This window comes from Dendrobates tinctorius, unplaced genomic scaffold, assembly GCF_039654945.1.
Source record: "Dendrobates tinctorius isolate UK_male_01 unplaced genomic scaffold, ASM3965494v1 ptg000024l, whole genome shotgun sequence".
NCBI classification, from domain to species: domain Eukaryota; kingdom Metazoa; phylum Chordata; class Amphibia; order Anura; family Dendrobatidae; genus Dendrobates; species Dendrobates tinctorius.
Window position 1 is genome coordinate 16032916 of NW_027361692.1, and position 18865 is coordinate 16051780.

Genomic DNA, 18865 nt, shown 5'->3' on the forward strand with positions numbered 1-18865 from the left:
TTTCTTTTCAACTTCTTTGGCATGGTTAAAAGTAATTTTTTCATTCCTATTACTTTTGGCATATTACTAGCACTTATTTTGCTATCCAGCTTGCCCTTTTGCAAGAGGATTGTGAACACCACAGCAGGATTTTTATACGTTCCTTCATTAATTAAGATTTGGTTCAGGTGATCACCTAATCAGAAGCACATTAAGTAGAATGAGGTGTACTCTGGTTGCAATTCAACTGACACTGGAATGGAATGGCTGGTAGATATGTAGAGAAGCTGAGTTTTATAAAACTATGCAGTGATCTCTTAATTTTTGCCAGAGCTGCACATGATGAAACTCAGTTGGTACTATGATTCTCTAGGTCAGTACGAGTATGTAGATACCAACCATGCATAGTTATTTTTTAAGTGATGAAAAAAAATCAGAAATTAGTTTAAAAAAAGACCTTTTCCTTGTCACCATTTTCCAAGACCAGTAACTTGTTAAATTTTGGGGATATGGGCCTGTGTGAGAGCTATTTTTTGTGTCCTTTGCTGACAATTTTGGGGTAGATACAATGTTTTGATCACCTCTTATTGCATTTTATTGCAATGTTGTGGTGGTCAAACAAATATGATTCTGGAGATTCGATTTTTTTTTCTCATTATGTGGTTTTACAAACTGATTAATTTATTTCATATTTTGATAGATCAGACCTTTATGAATGCAGCGATACCAAATACATGTATTTTTTATTTTTTAAATTCTTTTCTTTTAGTTGGGGCAAAGGGTAGGTGAGTTGAACGTTTGTGGGTTTTTTGTTCAAATTTTTAAAAACATTTTACTTTTTACTGTAGTTATTAGTCACCTTAGGGAACTTGAAGCTGCGATCATCCGATCTGTATCAGCATTGCTATGTATAGAGAAAATCATGCTCTCCTAGGAACACCAGCTAATTGCTGGCTTTCACAGGAAGATCGTAATGACAGGTACGGGTGTCTTCAGCAGACCATAGGCTGTCATTGGAACCCCTAGGTGCCTCAATCCAGTCACGGGCTCGCTGATAGGCATGTGGAATGATGCACTCGCCTGCCAATGTATGTTAAATGCCACTGTCCATCTGTTCTTGTTAGAGGCACAAGACCGCTAATTAAATCAGCTGTCATATGCAAGGAAAAATACGAGCTCGGAGTCAGGGAGTCGGCATATGACACACCAGTACATCGTATGTCTGTAAGGGGTTAATAGAGCTGAGAAAGGGTTAAAAAAATGTTTTCTCATGACACTCCCAAAACCAATCCTACTGATGATGTCAATTTTACATAAGCTCTTTTGTCTTCTATTTTCTTCTATCTTCATTCTCAGCCTTCCATTCACAAACTCCCATTACGTGGGGCACAGTGTCAATTACTTCAATGATGCGCATTGTGCCTGATATTACATTGTGGGACCTTGTGAATAAAAGACCTGTCCATAACAAAGAAAATAGTGGACAAAATATAATGGATAAAAAACAAGATATAGTACACAGAAACTCGAATCGGAAGACGAACTGTGGTGGGAAAGGTTTGGGAAGGGCTGAGGAGAGGCCAGTATAAGAGGGTCTTTTGAATTCCTTCTTGGCCGTTTCAATTTGCAACAAATGTATCTGATGCAAATCAAATTCTCACCATCCAACTAAGTTGAGGGAATGTGCCTGAATTGAAGTATGCAGATTCGCTCAATTCTATCAGGATTGTTCTTGCTTTTAGGGCTTTACTATAGAGAAAAATAACATAAGGTTAAAGGTTTAATAAATGCCTTTATGTCTAGATTGGCCATACACAAAACATAGAATGAAATTTAAGATTTGAACAAGTGGGAATTAAACCAGTGCTCCCCTAATTAATCATGTCCTGCCTTGTTGTTAACTAATGTGAACAAAGTAAGCCTGATACTCAAGACAGCTTGATGAAAACACTTGCCAATATTTTTTTCCTCTTCTACAGTATCTATAGAAACAATATTGGGAAAAATAAATATTAATCATTAATCATAGACTCCTACCACACTCCCATATGCCAAAATATTATATGGATATTTATCAATGTCACTAACAGGGAATTACATACTGACAGCCTGTTATCAGTATTCTTCTGACCTGCAAGGTGGTTGTTTTTAGACTGTACCTCAACTTTTATACAGTAAGCCTTCTACAAATGTTAGTGCTATTATATATTTGAACCAACAATGTATCATTAAAGAGAAACCGTGACCAGGTTTTTGCCACCTAATCTCAGAGCAGCATAATGAAGGGGCAGCGATGTGTCACTTACTGGAATACTTAGCGCAGTTTTTATAAAATCACTGTTTTATCAGCAGGAGATTATCACTGGAGGACTGCTTGGCCTGCAGCCAGGTAGTCCAACATACTCCCACCACTGATTGTCAGCTTTCTGTGTATACTGTGCAAAAGCAGAAAGCTACAATCAGTGGAGTGAGTGGGGTTATACAAAGCTCAGTATTCAGATAACTGCCAGATCTGCAACAGGTAAAACAGCGGTTTGATCAAAATTACAGCAAGCAGCCCAGTAATAAGTGACACATCAATGTCTTTAGGTTCTCTGCACCTACATCATGATGCTGTCAGATAGGATAGCAAAACCCGAGTGATAGATTCGCATTAAACAGGCTCTGTCACCAGAAAAATAAATATGTTACTATTTGCAACAAATATTATTGTGCTTCAAAGTGTGCTTCCATTTTAGAATGCCATAGTATAGGATATATGCCTGGGATATGTCACAACATTCTTATTAGTAGGGTCAGACCTCTTGGACCTACATCAATCCTGAGAAATAAGGGACACAGAGTGCTTCCTCAGTTGACTTACGCAATGTCACTCTTGGCTAATACAAGTTCTATTCATGGCAATGAGGATGTGTTATATATTTACATAGTAGTTGATGTGCAGGAAAACTTAGGTATCAACTTCATTCTGTGGATCAATGGGGGTCTAGGCAGTAGACGCTTCACTAAGTAAGAAGGGTAAAGTTTTTCTATAAGTAGACTGTCAGCATGGCATGGGGAGGCATTTTTTACAGGGACAAAATTAAATTAAATTAGTCTCTCAGAAAGTTGGCTCGCTAGTCCCACATATTAGAAGCAGCCACATATAAATTCCATAATGATTGCATGGTTCTCGACCATCCAACCAGTATTCTTCTCTGCACTGATAAACAGCAACAAGCCTGAAATAGCTGTCTGCAGAAAGAGGTATTTTCCATCACTTCATAGAGTCAAAAAACTCTAAGTCAACAGCAACCTACTTATGGAAGTGAAGGAATGAAAAGGCAATCTATCTAAATGTGATGATAGGTTCTCTTCAGAACTGTGAATCCTAGTTTTCTACTTGATTATGATGTCTAAAGGGAAGCTATCATGAGAAAATGACCTATTGTTTAAAGGGAACCTCTCACCTGTTTTGGCTGCTATAAGATGCAGCCACTGCCTTTCAGGGCTTATCTACAGCATTCTATAATGCTGTAGATAAGCCCCCGGTCTGACCTGCAAGATAACAAAAGTAACTTTTATTATAATCACCTGGGGGGGGCAGGCACCTGGAAAGGCCAGAGAGGCCCAGCATCTGCACACTGCAGTACTTTGCTCAGCCCTCAACAGGGCAGAGAAGTACGCCTGTGTAGGAGCTCAATGTCGGGGAGCGATGAAGCAAGCAGGAGGGTGGCGTCGCAAGAAGATGGGAGGCGCCAGACCTGAACCTGCGACACCCATCGGACTGGACATTGGACCGGAATGCATCTGACCGACCCCCGGGTGAGTGTAATAAAACTTATTTTTCTTGTCTTTCAGGTCGGACCGGGGGCTTATCTACAGCATTATAGAATGCTGTAGATAAGCCCTGAAAGGCAGTGGCCGCATCTTATAGTGGCCAAAACAGGTGACAGGTTCCCTTTAAATCAGGTTTTTGTGTTACATGTATGTTCTTGTCAGTTTTTTTTAATATGATGATTAGTGTTGAGCATTCCGATACCGCAAGTATCGGGTATCGGCCGATATTAGCGGTATCGGAATTCCGATACTGACTTCCGATACTTTTGTCATATCGGATTCCGGAATCGGAATCGGAAGTTCCCATCATGCTATGAGCCTGCTTGCTTTGATTAAGCCAATGGGAATCCTCCGAAGTGTGGGCACATCCTGTTAGGCATGTAGGCATGTTAACTATTGGCATGGCTGTGATTGGCTGCCGAAATGATGTCATGATGCACTATAAAAGCCACCGCAGCCGCCATTTCTGGTCACTCTGCTGTGAATTCAGTTAGGGACAGGCTGCTGTAGAAGACTGTGAGGGACAGTTAGAAATAGCGATTCCACCAAACATCTAGTGCTTTACCCAGGCTACATAAACCACCACTGTAGCCTTCTTTGCCCTAGCAGCAGTGTTCACAGCTGTCTGCAAGGGCTGTGTGAGTGCAGCTCACGCTGTGGAGTGGGTCCTGCAGCCACGTCAGGCTGTAGGCCACCCAGTGTGATCACTGCTGCCTCATACATCTTTTAATTTTTGAGCGGCATTTTTTACATAATTTCAATCTAGTGTGCTTCCATCCGTATCCATATACGTTGGTTGCAAACACTAGTAGTAGACAGCGGAGCCTTTCTGCAGCCTTTCAGTGCTAGTGTCCACTTTGCTGCACTGTTCACGGCTGTCTGAGAGGTCTCTGACTGTGTGTGAGTGCAGCTCACGCTGAGTAGTGTGTCCTGCAGCTACATCTGGTTGTAGGACGCTCAGCGTGTCACTGCCTCACACATTTTTCTTTTATTGCAGCTCATTTTTTCTTCTATTAGTGTGCATCCATCCGTCTCCATCTACGGTGGTTGCAAACACTATATAGGAGTACACAGCGGAGCCTTTCTGCAGCCTGTCAGTGCCAGTGCCCACTTAGCTGCACTGTTCACGGCTGTCTGAGAGGTCTCTGACTGTGTGTGAGTGCAGCTCACACAGAGTAGAGTGTCCTGCAGCTACGTCTGGTTGTAGGACGCTCAACGTGCCTCACTGCCTCACACATATTTGTCTTTGAGTGCAGCTCATTTTTTCTTCTCCTATTAGTGTGCATCCATCCGTATCCATCAACATTGGTTGGTTGCAAACACTATATAGGAGTAGATAGAGGAGCCTTTTTTTCTGGCTTGTGCCCTGCCGGCGCAGCCAGGTTAGTATTACCCAATTTTTTTGGAGCCTCATCTTTTGCATTGTAGGTTACCTGCCTGCATTGTAATAGCTCCAAAAAGTTGGTGATACTATCAGTTTCAATTCTTTGTTCACATACTTTGAGTTTGTTTCCAACAAAGAAACCACAAAAAAAGTTCACCAAACACTACATTTGGAACTTGTGTAGGCCACATCAGCTCCTATTAAAGTGTAGTCCACACACACACTTCATAAAATTAGTGTTTCTTGTACCTGTAACCAGCTGTTCAGGAATAAGCACACTAAGGCCCCCCGTTGTACTTTTCTGCCTATCTTAAGCAGTCTGGCAAGATGAAGAAGGCAGGGAGTAAGGCGCGTGGGCATGGGCGTGGGCGTGGAGTTTCAGCAGGGAGAGGACGTGGGGATTCTGCAGGGAGAGGACGTGGGGATTCTGCAGGTAGAGGACGTGGGGATTCTGGGCCTGCTGCGGGCACCAGTGGATCAGCATCCCCCAGTTTTAGCAGGCAACAGTCCTTTATGCGCAGCTTTGTAGGACCTCAACGTACCCCACTGCTGCGGGAGGAACAAATTGAAGCCGTTGTCGGATGGATGGCAGCTAACGCATCGACTTCAATTACTTCCACAGCCTCTCAGGACCAGAGCACCGAAGAGCAACCATCTGTCTCTTCACCACCTGCCAAAGTGCCCAGGCAGTCAGAGAGACATGGACAGGAGCCATCACAGTCTCTACTTCTGTTCTCGGAATCTGTTGGCTTGGAAAGAGGGGGCCAGCCAAGCAGCATTCCTGAATGTGAAGAAGAGGGAGTATGCAGTGATGCGCAACTTCTTTGTCCCTCTGAATCTGAAGAGGCGAGTGGGCCAGTGCCTATGGTCAGCACACCTCAGTATGCATCAGATGATGACGAGACTCAGTTGCCACTTTCTGGTGCGTACGGTGCTGGCGAGACAACCCAGGAGAAGCAGCTGTTTGAAGAGGGGAGGGAAGATGATGAGGTCCTTGACCCATCATGCGTGAGGAACAGGAAGGTGGTGGGAGCAGCTCGGAGGAAGAGATTCCCCTACCGGCCAAAACAGGAGGCAGAGGGAGGGGGAAGACTTGGTTGCCTGTACCCTCCACTTCAGCACCCGTTAGGAGCATTCCTCATTCCAAAGGCAAAATGGGTGCTCCCAAGACTTGCAGTGCGTGGTCCTTTTTTGACACAGTTGCAGATGACATTTGCTTTGTCAAATGCAAGCTGTGTCATCAGATAGTCAAAAGAGGGAGAAATGTCAGCAACCTCAATACCACAAATATGTGGAAACATGTGCGCACCAAGCACGAGTTGAAGTTGCAGAGACACCCTGAAGACGTAGGCCAACGTACAGCACCACCTACCACCTCTTCAGTTCGTGTTGGGGCCTCTTCCTCCAGCTCACACACTGCTGGTTCGGCTTCCTCACATTATCGCCAAGGAAGAACCTCTGCCACTGTTGTCCGGAGACCCTGTCAGATTCCACCCATAGCAGCACGTTCCCATCCATCACAGCCATCGGTAGCACAGGCATGGGATAAAAGGCGCCCTTACTCGGCAAACCATCCCCGAGCACAGTCTCTGAATGCTGGCATTGCCAAACTTCTGGCAGTTGAAATGCTGTCATTCAGGCTAGTGGACACTGACACCTTCCGGGACTTAATGGCATTGGCAGTCCCCCAATACAACGTGCCCAGCCGCTTTTATTTCAGCAGGCGAGCCATCCCTGCCCTGCAGAAACATGTTGATGGCAAAATAAAACATGCGCTACTAAACGCCGTTAGTAGCAAGGTCCACCTGACCACCGATGCGTGGACCAGTAACCATGGACAGGGACGATACCTTTCCCTCACTGCCCACTGGGTCAATGTTGTGGAGCCGGGTACAGATCTGGAGAGTGGCGCAGTACGTGTTCTTCCAACGCCACGGATTGCAGGACTCCAGTCTGTACACATAGACTAATCCTCCTACTCAAGTTCCTCAGAAACAGCAGAGCAGGAGCCTGTTACGACCGATATGAGCACAGCCGTGGCCAAACGTCAACAGGCTGTACTCAAATTAATTTCTTTGGGGAATCGAAGCCACACAGCGCAGGAGCTCTGGAATGCTATCAAGCTGGAGAGCGATGTGTGGTTTGGGCCAGCGAATCTCCAGCCGGGCTTGGTAGTGTGTGACAATGGCCGAAATCTGGTGGCAGCTCTTGGCCTAGGCAACCTCACACACATCCCATGTCTGGCACATGTGCTTAACTTGGTCGTGCAGAGCTTTCTGAGGGACTATCCGGATCTTGATGCACTGTTGCACAAGGTCCGCATAGAGTGCGCTCACTTGCGGCGTTCCAGCACGGCAAGATCGCGCCTCGCTGCTCTGCAGCGACGATTTGGCCTTCCGGAACATCGCATCATATGTGACCTACCCACCCGGTGGAATTCAACGTTACATATGTTGGAGCGGTTGTGTGAGCAGCAGGCAGCAGTCATGGAGTACCAGCTGCATCAGGCGCAAACAAGTCGCACTGTGCGCCGTTCACACTTCAGCACCATTGAGTGGGTCTCTATGAAGGACATCTGCCTCGTTTTGCGTGCCTTCGATGAATCCATGCGGATGGCGAGTACAGATGATGCACTAGTCAGCATGACTGTCCCCCTTATCTGCCTGCTTCAACAAACACTGCAAGCACTAAGGGATGAGGTTTCGGAAGAGGTGGAGGATGAGGAGTCCCAAATGCCATCTGCTTCTGGACAGTCTGCGCTACGTGTTTCCTCACAAAGGCCTAGGCAGGGGACACTTTGTGAGGAGGATGAGGAGGAGTCGATGGAGGAGGAAGACATCTCTCCAGAGGAGGGAGGTACACAAACCTCTACTCAGTATGTACAGCGAGGGTGGGGTGATGCAGAGCAGGCCGAGGTCACGCCTCAAACAGGGGACAGCGGTTCTTTGGCAGTTGGGAGTCTGCAGCACATGGTTGATTTCATGCTGCAGTGCCTGAGAAACGACCGCCGCATCGCCCACATTCTCGTCTCGGCTGATTATTGGGTGTACACCCTCCTAGATCCTCGATACCGGGACAGCGTACAAAGGCTCATACCAACGTTGAACCGGAAGCGTAAACTGCGGGAGTACGAAGAGTCACTGGTGCAGTCCATAATGTTTTCCATTCCACCCGACAGCATTGTTGCTAGTGCTTTACAAAGCAGCTCTGTGCGTCGAGGCAGTGGAGGAAACTCTGCACAAAGAGGGAGCAGAGGCAGCGCCGCAGCACAAGGCAAGACCACTATGGCCCAAATGTGGCAAAGTTTTGTGTGTCCACCACAATTGTCTACACCATCAGCGACGCCTCGAGTCAGCAGGAGGCAACGCTTCCGTCAGATGGTGTCAGACTACATGTCTTGCCCTGTCACTGTACTCCCAGATGGCTCTTCCCCCTTCAAGTTTTGGGTCTCTAAGCTGGATACATGGCCAGAGCTTAGCCAGTATGCATTGGAGGTGCTGGCTTGCCCTGCTGCCAGTGTATTATCGGAAGGTGTCTTTAGTGCCGCAGGTGGTGTACTAACAGACCGTCGCACGCGACTATCTTCCGATAATGTTGACCGGCTGACTTTTCTGAAAATGAACAAGGCCTGGATCTCCAAAGACTTTGCCATTCCTCTTACACACTAAATTAGTGGTTGGCAACTGTATCCAGGTCTGCTGGTGTGTTCATTTTTCTACCACCTGAACTATAATCCCTGTGCTTCAACACAGCCAGTTGTCGCTCAGATGTGTCGTCTGCACAGAGAAACACACTAGCTCCTGTGTTAGTGGGGTTCAGTAACGCCAGCTGATCCCCTGCTGTGTGGACGGCAAAGTCACCAGCTCCATCAACATTCAAACCACTACTGATTTTTAACCGTGCCCAACTTAGGTCTCTGGCTCCACTGTCTCTACTATTTCCCCTGACCTCCAACCCCGCCATCTACATCTCTGAAGTGGCGTCAGCACAATCTACACTTGTTCCTGTGTTCCTGTGGCTCAGTCCCATCAGTTTATCCCCTGATGTGTGTCCGGCAATGTCGCCTGCTCTGTCCACATTCCCATAACCAGTAGTGGGAATGAGGACAGAGCTGGCGAACTTGCCGGACAAACATCAGGGGATCAACTGACGGGACTGAGCACCAGTAACACAGGAACAAGTGTAGATTGTGCTGACGCCACTTCAGAGATGTAGCTGGCGGGGTTGGAGGCCAGGGTAAATAGTAGAGACAGTGGAGCCAGAGGCCTAAGTGGAGCATGGTTAGAATCAGTAGTAGTCAACAACCTCCATAAAAACCACTGCCCATTGGCCTCTGCATGCGGCATGCGTAATCCTGTGCTCCAACAGTGTCAGTTGGTGTTCAGAAGTGTCGTCTCCACAGAGCCAAACACATTCGTTCAAGTGTTAGTGGGGTTCAGCACTGCCAGCTGTTCCCCTGCTGTGGAGATGGCAAGTCTCCTGCTGCCTTCACCTGCCAAAATCCAGTAGGCCCCAGCCTGCTCCACGCCTAATCCTGGGCTCCAACAGCGTCAGTTGGTGTTCAGAAGTGTCGTCTCCACAGAGCCAAACACATTCGTTTGAGTGTTAGTGGGGTTCAGCACTGCCAGCTGTTCCCCTGCTGTGGAGATGGCAAGTCTCCTGCTGCCTTCACCTGCCAAAAGCAACAGGCCCCATCCTGCTCCTCGCCTAATCCTGGGCTCCAACAGCGTCAGTTGGTGTTCAGAAGTGTCGTCTCCACAGAGCCAAACACATTCGTTCAAGTGTTAGTGGGGTTCAGCACTGCCAGCTGTTCCTGTGCTGTGGAGATGGCAAGTCTCCTGCTGCCTTCACCTGCCAAAAGCAACAGGCCCCAGCCTGCTCCTCGCCTAATCCTGGGCTCCAACAGCGTCAGTTGGTGTTCAGATGTGTCGTCTCCACAGAGCCAAACACATTCGTTCAAGTGTTACTGGGGTTCAGCACTGCCAGCTGTTCCCCTGCTGTGGAGATGGCAAGTCTCCTGCTGCCTACACCTGCCAAAATCCAGTAGGCCCCAGCCTGCTCCACGCCTGATCCTGGGCTCCAACAGCGTCAGTTGGTGTTCAGAAGTGTCATCTCCACAGAGCCAAACACATTCGTTCGAGTGTTAGTGGGGTTCAGCACTGCCAGCTGTTCCCCTGCTGTGGAGATGGCAAGTCTCCTGCTGCCTACACCTGCCAAAATCCAGTAGGCCCCAGCCTGCTCCACGCCTGATCCTGGGCTCCAACAGTGTCAGTTGGTGTTCAGAAGTGTCATCTCCACAGAGCCAAACACATTCGTTCGAGTGTTAGTGGGGTTCAGCACTGCCAGCTGTTCCCCTGCTGTGGAGATGGCAAGTCTCCTGCTGCCTACACCTGCCAAAATCCAGTAGGCCCCAGCCTGCTCCACGCCTGATCCTGGGCTCCAACAGCGTCAGTTGGTGTTCAGAAGTGTCATCTCCACAGAGCCAAACACATTCGTTCGAGTGTTAGTGGGGTTCAGAACTGCCAGCTGTTCCCCTGCTGTGGAGATGGCAAGTCTCCTGCTGCCTTCATCTGCCAAAAGCAACAGGCCCCAGCCTGCTCCTCGCCTAATCCTGGGCTCCAACAGCGTCAGTTGGTGTTCAGAAGTGTCATCTCCACAGAGCCAAACACATTCGTTCGAGTGTTAGTGGGGTTCAGAACTGCCAGCTGTTCCCCTGCTGTGGAGATGGCAAGTCTCCTGCTGCCTTCACCTGCTAAAAGCAACAGGCCCCAGCCTGCTCCTCGCCTAATCCTGGGCACCAACAGCGTCAGTTGGTGTTCAGAAGTGTCGTCTCCACAGAGCCAAACACATTCGTTCGAGTGTTAATGGGGTTCAGCACTGCCAGCTGTTCCCCTGCTGTGGAGATGGCAAGTCTCCTGCTGCCTACACCTGCCAAAATCCAGTAGGCCCCAGCCTGCTCCACGCCTGATCCTGGGCTCCAACAGCGTCAGTTGGTGTTCAGAAGTGTCGTCTCCACAGAGCCAAACACATTCGTTCGAGTGTTAGTGGGGTTCAGCACTGCCAGCTGTTCCCCTGCTGTGGAGATGGCAAGTCTCCTGCTGCCTACACCTGCCAAAATCCAGTAGGCCCCAGCCTGCTCCACGCCTGATCCTGGGCTCCAACAGCGTCAGTTGGTGTTCAGAAGTGTCATCTCCACAGAGCCAAACACATTCGTTCAAGTGTTGGTGGGGTTTAGCACTGCCAGCTGTTCCCCTGCTGTGGAGATGGCAGTCTCTCCTGCTGTCTCCGCATTCCCAAGACAGTAGGCCTCTGCCTACACCCTCCTATTTCCTGGGCTTCAACACAGCCAGTTGTAGCTCGGAAGTGCCGTCCACACGGAAAGAGACACTTGCTCCCGTGTCTCAGTGGGGTTCAGTAACGTCAGCTGATCCCCTGCTGTGTGGATGGCAGTCTCTCCTGCTGTCACCACATTCCAAATACAGTAGGCCTCTGCCTACACCCTCCTATTTCCTGGGCTTCAACACAGCCAGTTGTAGCTCGGAAGTGCCGTCCACACGGAAAGAGACACTTGCTCCCGTGTCTCAGTGGGGTTCAGTAACGTCAGCTGATCCCCTGCTGTGTGGATGGCAGTCTCTCCTGCTGTCACCACATTCCAAATACAGTAGGCCTCTGCCTACACCCTCCTATTTCCTGGGCTTCAACACAGCCAGTTGTAGCTCGGAAGTGCCGTCCACACGGAAAGAGATACTTGCTCCCGTGTCTCATTGGGGTTCAGTAACGTCAGCTGATCCCCTGCTGTGTGGATGGCAGTCTCTCCTGCTGTCACCACATTCCAAATACAGTAGGCCTCTGCCTACACCCTCCTATTTCCTGGGCTTCAACACAGCCAGTTGTAGCTCGGAAGTGCCGTCCACACGGAAAGAGATACTTGCTCCCGTGTCTCAGTGGGGTTCAGTAACGTCAGCTGATCCCCTGCTGTGTGGATGGCAGTCTCTCCTGCTGTCACCACATTCCAAATACAGTAGGCCTCTGCCTACACCCTCCTATTTCCTGGGCTTCAACACAGCCAGTTGTAGCTCGGAAGTGCCGTCCACACGGAAAGAGACACTTGCTCCCGTGTCTCAGTGGGGTTCAGTAACGTCAGCTGATCCCCTGCTGTGTGGATGGCAGTCTCTCCTGCTGTCACCACATTCCAAATACAGTAGGCCTCTGCCTACACCCTCCTATTTCCTGGGCTTCAACACAGCCAGTTGTAGCTCGGAAGTGCCGTCCACACGGAAAGAGACACTTGCTCCCGTGTCTCAGTGGGGTTCAGTAACGTCAGCTGATCCCCTGCTGTGTGGATGGCAGTCTCTCCTGCTGTCACCACATTCCAAATACAGTAGGCCTCTGCCTACACCCTCCTATTTCCTGGGCTTCAACACAGCCAGTTGTAACTCGGAAGTGCCGTCCACACGGAAAGAGATACTTGCTCCCGTGTCTCAGTGGGGTTCAGTAACGTCAGCTGATCCCCTGCTGTGTGGATGGCAGTCTCTCCTGCTGTCACCACATTCCAAATACAGTAGGCCTCTGCCTACACCCTCCTATTTCCTGGGCTTCAACACAGCCAGTTGTAGCTCGGAAGTGCCGTCCACACGGAAAGAGACACTTGCTCCCGTGTCTCAGTGGGGTTCAGTAACGTCAGCTGATCCCCTGCTGTGTGAATGGCAGTCTCTCCTGCTGTCACCACATTCCAAATACAGTAGGCCTCTGCCTACACCCTCCTATTTCCTGGGCTTCAACACAGCCAGTTGTAGCTCGGAAGTGCCGTCCACACGGAAAGAGATACTTGCTCCCGTGTCTCAGTGGGGTTCAGTAACGTCAGCTGATCCCCTGCTGTGTGGATGGCAGTCTCTCCTGCTGTCTCCACATTACAAATACAGTAGGCCTCTGCCTACACCCTCCTATTTCCTGGGCTTCAACACAGCCAGTTGTAGCTCGGAAGTGCCGTCCACACGGAAAGAGACACTTGCTCCCGTGTCTCAGTGGGGTTCAGTAACGTCAGCTGATCCCCTGCTGTGTGGATGGCAGTCTCTCCTGCTGTCACCACATTCCAAATACAGTAGGCCTCTGCCTACACCCTCCTATTTCCTGGGATTCAACACAGCCAGTTGTAGCTCTGAAGTGCCGTCCACACGGAAAGAGATACTTGCTCCCGTGTCTCAGTGGGGTTCAGTAACATCAGCTGATCCCCTGCTGTGTGGATGGCAGTCTCTCCTGCTGTCACCACATTCCAAATACAGTAGGCCTCTGCCTACACCCTCCTATTTCCTGGGCTTCAACACAGCCAGTTGTAGCTCGGAAGTGCCGTCCACACGGAAAGAGATACTTGCTCCCGTGTCTCAGTGGGGTTCAGTAACGTCAGCTGATCCCCTGCTGTGTGGATGGCAGTCTCTCCTGCTGTCTCCACATTCCAAATACAGTAGGCCTCTGCCTACACCCTCCTATTTCCTGGGCTTCAACACAGCCAGTTGTAGCTCGGAAGTGCCGTCCACACGGAAAGAGACACTTGCTCCCGTGTCTCAGTGGGGTTCAGTAACGTCAGCTGATCCCCTGCTGTGTGGATGGCAGTCTCTCCTGCTGTCACCACATTCCAAATACAGTAGGCCTCTGCCTACACCCTCCTATTTCCTGGGCTTCAACACAGCCAGTTGTAGCTCGGAAGTGCCGTCCACACGGAAAGAGACACTTGCTCCCGTGTCTCAGTGGGGTTCAGTAACGTCAGCTGATCCCCTGCTGTGTGGATGGCAGTCTCTCCTGCTGTCACCACATTCCAAATACAGTAGGCCTCTGCCTACACCCTCCTATTTCCTGGGCTTCAACACAGCCAGTTGTAGCTCGGAAGTGCCGTCCACACGGAAAGAGACACTTGCTCCCGTGTCTCAGTGGGGTTCAGTAACGTCAGCTGATCCCCTGCTGTGTGGATGGCAAAGTCTCCTGCTGCCTACACAGTCGTACCACTACTGATTTTTAACCGTGCTCCAATTAGGCCTGTGGCTCCACTGTCTCTCGTATTTCCCCTGTCCTCCAACCCTGCCAGTTACAGCTCCGAAGTGGCGTCTGCACAATCCACACTTGTTCCTGTGTTCGGACTGAACACCTGTTACACAGGAACAAGTGTGGATTGTGCAGACGCCACTTCGGAGCTGTAACTGGCGGGGTTGGAGGACAGGGGAAATACGAGTATCACTGATATTTGTAGTTATGGGAATGTGGACAGAGCAGGCGACATTGCCGGACACACATCAGGGGATTAACTGACCGGACTGAACACCTGTAACACAGGAACAAGTGTGGATTGTGCAGACGCCACTTCGGAGCTGTAACTGGCGGGGTTGGAGGACAGGGGAAATACGAAAATCAGTGAAGCCACAGGCCTAAGTGGAGCTTGGTTAAAATTAGTAGAAGTCTACAACCGATCTTAAAATTTCTTCAATGCAGCCTCAGCCTGCTCCGTTCTTGTCCCTGGGCTTCAACACAGCCAGTTGTTGCTCGGAAGTGCCGTCTTCACAGAGTAAAACACTAGCTCCTGTGTTTGTGGGGTTCAGTAACGTCAGCTGTTCCCCTGCTGTTTTGATGGCAATCTGTCCTGCTGCCTCCCAATTGACAGCACATCAGGCCTCAGCCTGCTAAGTGCTTGTCCCTGGGCTCCAACATCGCCAGTTGCTGCTCATAACTGACTTTGGCATGGGTACTCCCTCCTGCCCAGCTTGGTTCCAGCCCTGCCTGCTGTTTCCGGGAAGTGTCAATGTCAGTTTGCCACCCCAAGTTGCCATGTCGTGTTGCGGTTGGGTTAGCCGAGGCTAGGGTGCCAGCAGTTTAGGTGCTTCCTATGTGGACTGCGGGTTCTGGTAAGAAAGGCTTGTTCCGTAGTGCTAGTAGGACAAGCACCCCCTGTAGGACTGTGTGATTCGGTAACTGCGGCCAGCTTGCGGCATGCCAACTTTGCTTTTCAGGGGTAACTTCTGCTACCCCTCCGGGTTCCAGCACCGTCAGCTGGTTCTCGTCAGAGACTTTGGCCTAGGTGCCTCCATCTCGGTATCCGAGTTCCGGCAACGTCTGCTGGTCCTTGGTAGTGCTTTGTAGCTCAGGTACCTCCTGCTTAGTAACCGGGTTCCAGCACCGTCAGCTGGTCCTCGGTTGTGCCATTGGCTCTTATTCCTTCTGCTGCCCCTCCGGGTGCCAGCACTGTCAGCTGGTCCTCGCTATTTCCATTTGCTCTTGCAGCTTATGCTACCCCTCCGGGTTCCAGCACCGTCAGCTGGTTCTCGTCAGAGCCTTTGGCCTAGGTGCCTCCATCTCGGTATCCGAGTTCCGGCAATGTCTGCTGGTCCTTGGTAGTGCTTTGTAGCACAGGTACCTCCTGCTTAGTAACCGGGTTCCAGCACCGTCAGCTGGTCCTCGGTTGTGCCATTGGCTCTTATTCCTTCTGCTGCCCCTCCGGGTGCCAGCACTGTCAGCTGGTCCTCGCTATTTCCATTTGCTCTTGCAGCTTATGCTACCCCTCCGGGTTCCAGCACCGTCAGCTGGTTCTCGTCAGAGCCTTTGGCCTAGGTGCCTCCATCTCGGTATCCGAGTTCCGGCAACGTCTGCTGGTCCTTGGTAGTGCTTTGTAGCACAGGTACCTCCTGCTTAGTAACCGGGTTCCAGCACCGTCAGCTGGTCCTCGGTAGTGCCATTGGCTCTTGTTCCTTCTGCTGCCCCTACGGGTGCCAGTACCGTCAGCTGGTTCAAGAGGACAAAGAACAGGAAGACAACCACCAAGATGCAGAACAACAAGAGAGAGAAGACAAAGAAGCATAAAAAAACAAAGCAGAAGAACATTAAGCATAAGACTAATACTCTGAGCAAATGATATTATCTTATTTATAAGCAGAAGAAGACTAAGCAGTGTATGGGGGTGAGTCCGTTCCTCCTCGTGGTGCCCCTGGAAAAGGCCTGCTGCTGCAGGCCAAACTGAACGCGGACAAATCCTGTTGTAAATCTTTTGTGACAGGCAGAACGGAAGGTGTAAACTTCTAACTTTTCTAGATAACAACTACAGGAATGCCTGACACAAACAAGAATATGATGAAGAAGAATAGGAAGAAGATGAAGAAGTTGAATATGTAGAATAATAATTGTTGAATAAGAAGAATATGAAGAATGTATGAAAAGGAAGAAGAATGTAAAAAAAGGAAGTAGAAGAATTTATAAAAAGGAAGAAGAAGAAGAATGTAAAAAAAGGAATAAGAAGAAGAATGTAAAAAAAGGAAGTAGAAGAATGTAAAAAAAGGAAGAAGAAGAAGAAGAATGTAAAAAAAGGAAGAAGAAGAAGAAGAAGGTAAAAAAAGGAAGAAGAAGAAGAAGAAAGAAGAAAGAAGAAGAAGACAAACATGTCTGGCAAAATATAAATGAGGCTAACATAGTCAATATCTTTGTAACTCCTAACGTCTTTAAAAAAAAAGTTTAATTCCTGCTATTCCATTTGATTGGGCTAAACCTCTATGGCTTTAATGTCTCCTCCACCTCCCACAATATATTCTACATTATTCTTAGTTGTTTTTCTTCATGTAGAATTAACCTACAAGGAAAAAAAGGGGTTTTTTTAATTCCGATATTTTGGCCCCATTGACTTGCATTGGTTCCCGGTATCGGAATCGGCAATACCGATACTTTTTTTTAAGATCGGCCGATCCATTCCGATCCGATATTTTCAAGTATCGGCTGGTATCGCTCAACTCTAATGATGATATTTATTTAAAAAAATAATCACTTTTGGACTCGCACTACCTATTCTTTCAGGAAGAGTTTATGGCATAGCTCCATATTATCTGAGGCAAGATTACGATGACAGAAAATGTCTTTATAAACGGCTGGTAACACTGATTCCATGAATCATTTTAGGAGATGTCAAGGATGACCCTGCACATCCTCCCTTCACAATAACCTTTGCTTAGGCTCATTAGACATTTCAGTACAAAATATATGATTGGGATCCAATTACCGTGGCTATGTACATGTGTTATTTTCTGAAACAATAAGAATATAAAAAACCCCAGTGGATATTGTGAAATCTTCAAGAATTCTAAGGTTGTTTTTTTTATACAGAATAATATATGAAAAAATAAATGCTAAACATTTTTTGCATAGTCTTGTCCTGTTTGTATCTATTGAAAAGACAGATTTCTAGCTCCTTAAACATATTTGTATATCAGATACTTACATCAACAGGTTTGTCATCAGATGCACGCCCTGCAATCAGTGAACTGCCCTGAAAGTCAATAGGATCTTTGGTAGAAGTTTGTCTTCTTTCAATTAACTTGCAGTCTACATAAAGTGAGATAATACTGTGCTGAATGCAGATTCCAAGCTTGTGCCATTGACGATCAAAAAGATGATGGAGCTCTCGACTTTTAAAGGTGTAATGCAAGGTCGTTCCACCTTGTTTAGCGGTAAACTCCACAATTTTCTTCTCACCATCAATTAAAATAGCATCCTGAAAAACAAATTCTATTTTTTAATACTTAAAAAGTAACTAAACTTTTTATGCATTTTTATGGGTTGCAAACACTCTACATGGCTGCAGATCGATGGTGGTACGGGTCCTGAGATGACCATCGATTGATCAACAGATGGCTAAAAAGTGTTCAGCTTGGGAGACAGGAGTGCCCAATTCATGCCTAAGCACACACTCAGTGAGGAGGACAGATAATATAGTGACTCTTAGGCTTCCTAATATATCCATACTCCACTGTGTGTGAGCAATCGTTGTGGGTCTTAGGACCTGGATCTCCGCAATCTGCAGGCATGTAAAATAAGAAAGACAAAAATATAAGGTATCCATTGCATGGTACTCAGGATACACTAAAATTAATATACTAGTCACTGAGTGGCCTATTGGAACTTCTGTCGGCATTGAACCTTTTTTTTTAGAGTTTTAGGTTATATTTTCTGAAAATATAAGGTTAAATACCTATGAAAAAATACAAATCACTTTTAGGTCTCACTAACATGGCTCTACACCAGAAACATTAGGCCTAACTGTAAGCTTAATAGGGCACCCGTAGACTCCTATAAGCCTTTATTTCTTTTTGCCTCTTATCTTGTTTGGAAACCGCAAAAACATTGCCAAATTCCAATGGACACTGTATTATTTTTTACCAAGGAAATTGCTTAGTATCATAAGACAGCACACAGAATCTGATGTGCCTTTATACTATGGCTCTGCCATGAACCTAAGGTTTTTTAGCCATGTCAGTATATTCCACAAAATCTCAATGTCTGATACATATTTTGTATCTTCATTTGTAAACATACATTGCTTTTCCTTACATAGAATAGAAATTGTTGCATATATAGAAATGGGGATTGTGTGTAAGTAGTGATTAGATAAAACTAGCACTGAATTAATAAGTCGAGTGACTAATGTAAGCTCCATAACATGGACATGAAATACACAGACTTTGAGTTACTCCTTATAAAAGTGCTTTCTTAAAAGTAAGAACTACTAATGTCACTCTCCATTAAAGTTAACATATAAAGTAACTAATAGAGAATAGTCACCCAGGAATCACCCCATTCTCAAAATCAGTAGAGTTCCTAGAGGCAGTGACCATATGGTCAGAATGGAAGGACTCAGGGGAGGGTGGTCTGACCACGAAT

At 47.7% G+C, this 18865-nt stretch overlaps 1 protein-coding gene across 1 annotated transcript in view; it reads right to left on the reverse strand.

The window, feature by feature from the left end:
• Positions 1-18865, reverse strand: part of COL19A1 (collagen type XIX alpha 1 chain) — a 1445738-nt gene that overhangs the window by 1138016 nt on the left and 288857 nt on the right. The window contains exon 6 of the mRNA XM_073569423.1: positions 17427-17699. Within this exon, the coding sequence (XP_073425524.1) occupies positions 17427-17699 (273 nt within the window). The remainder of the gene's footprint in view (positions 1-17426; positions 17700-18865) is intronic.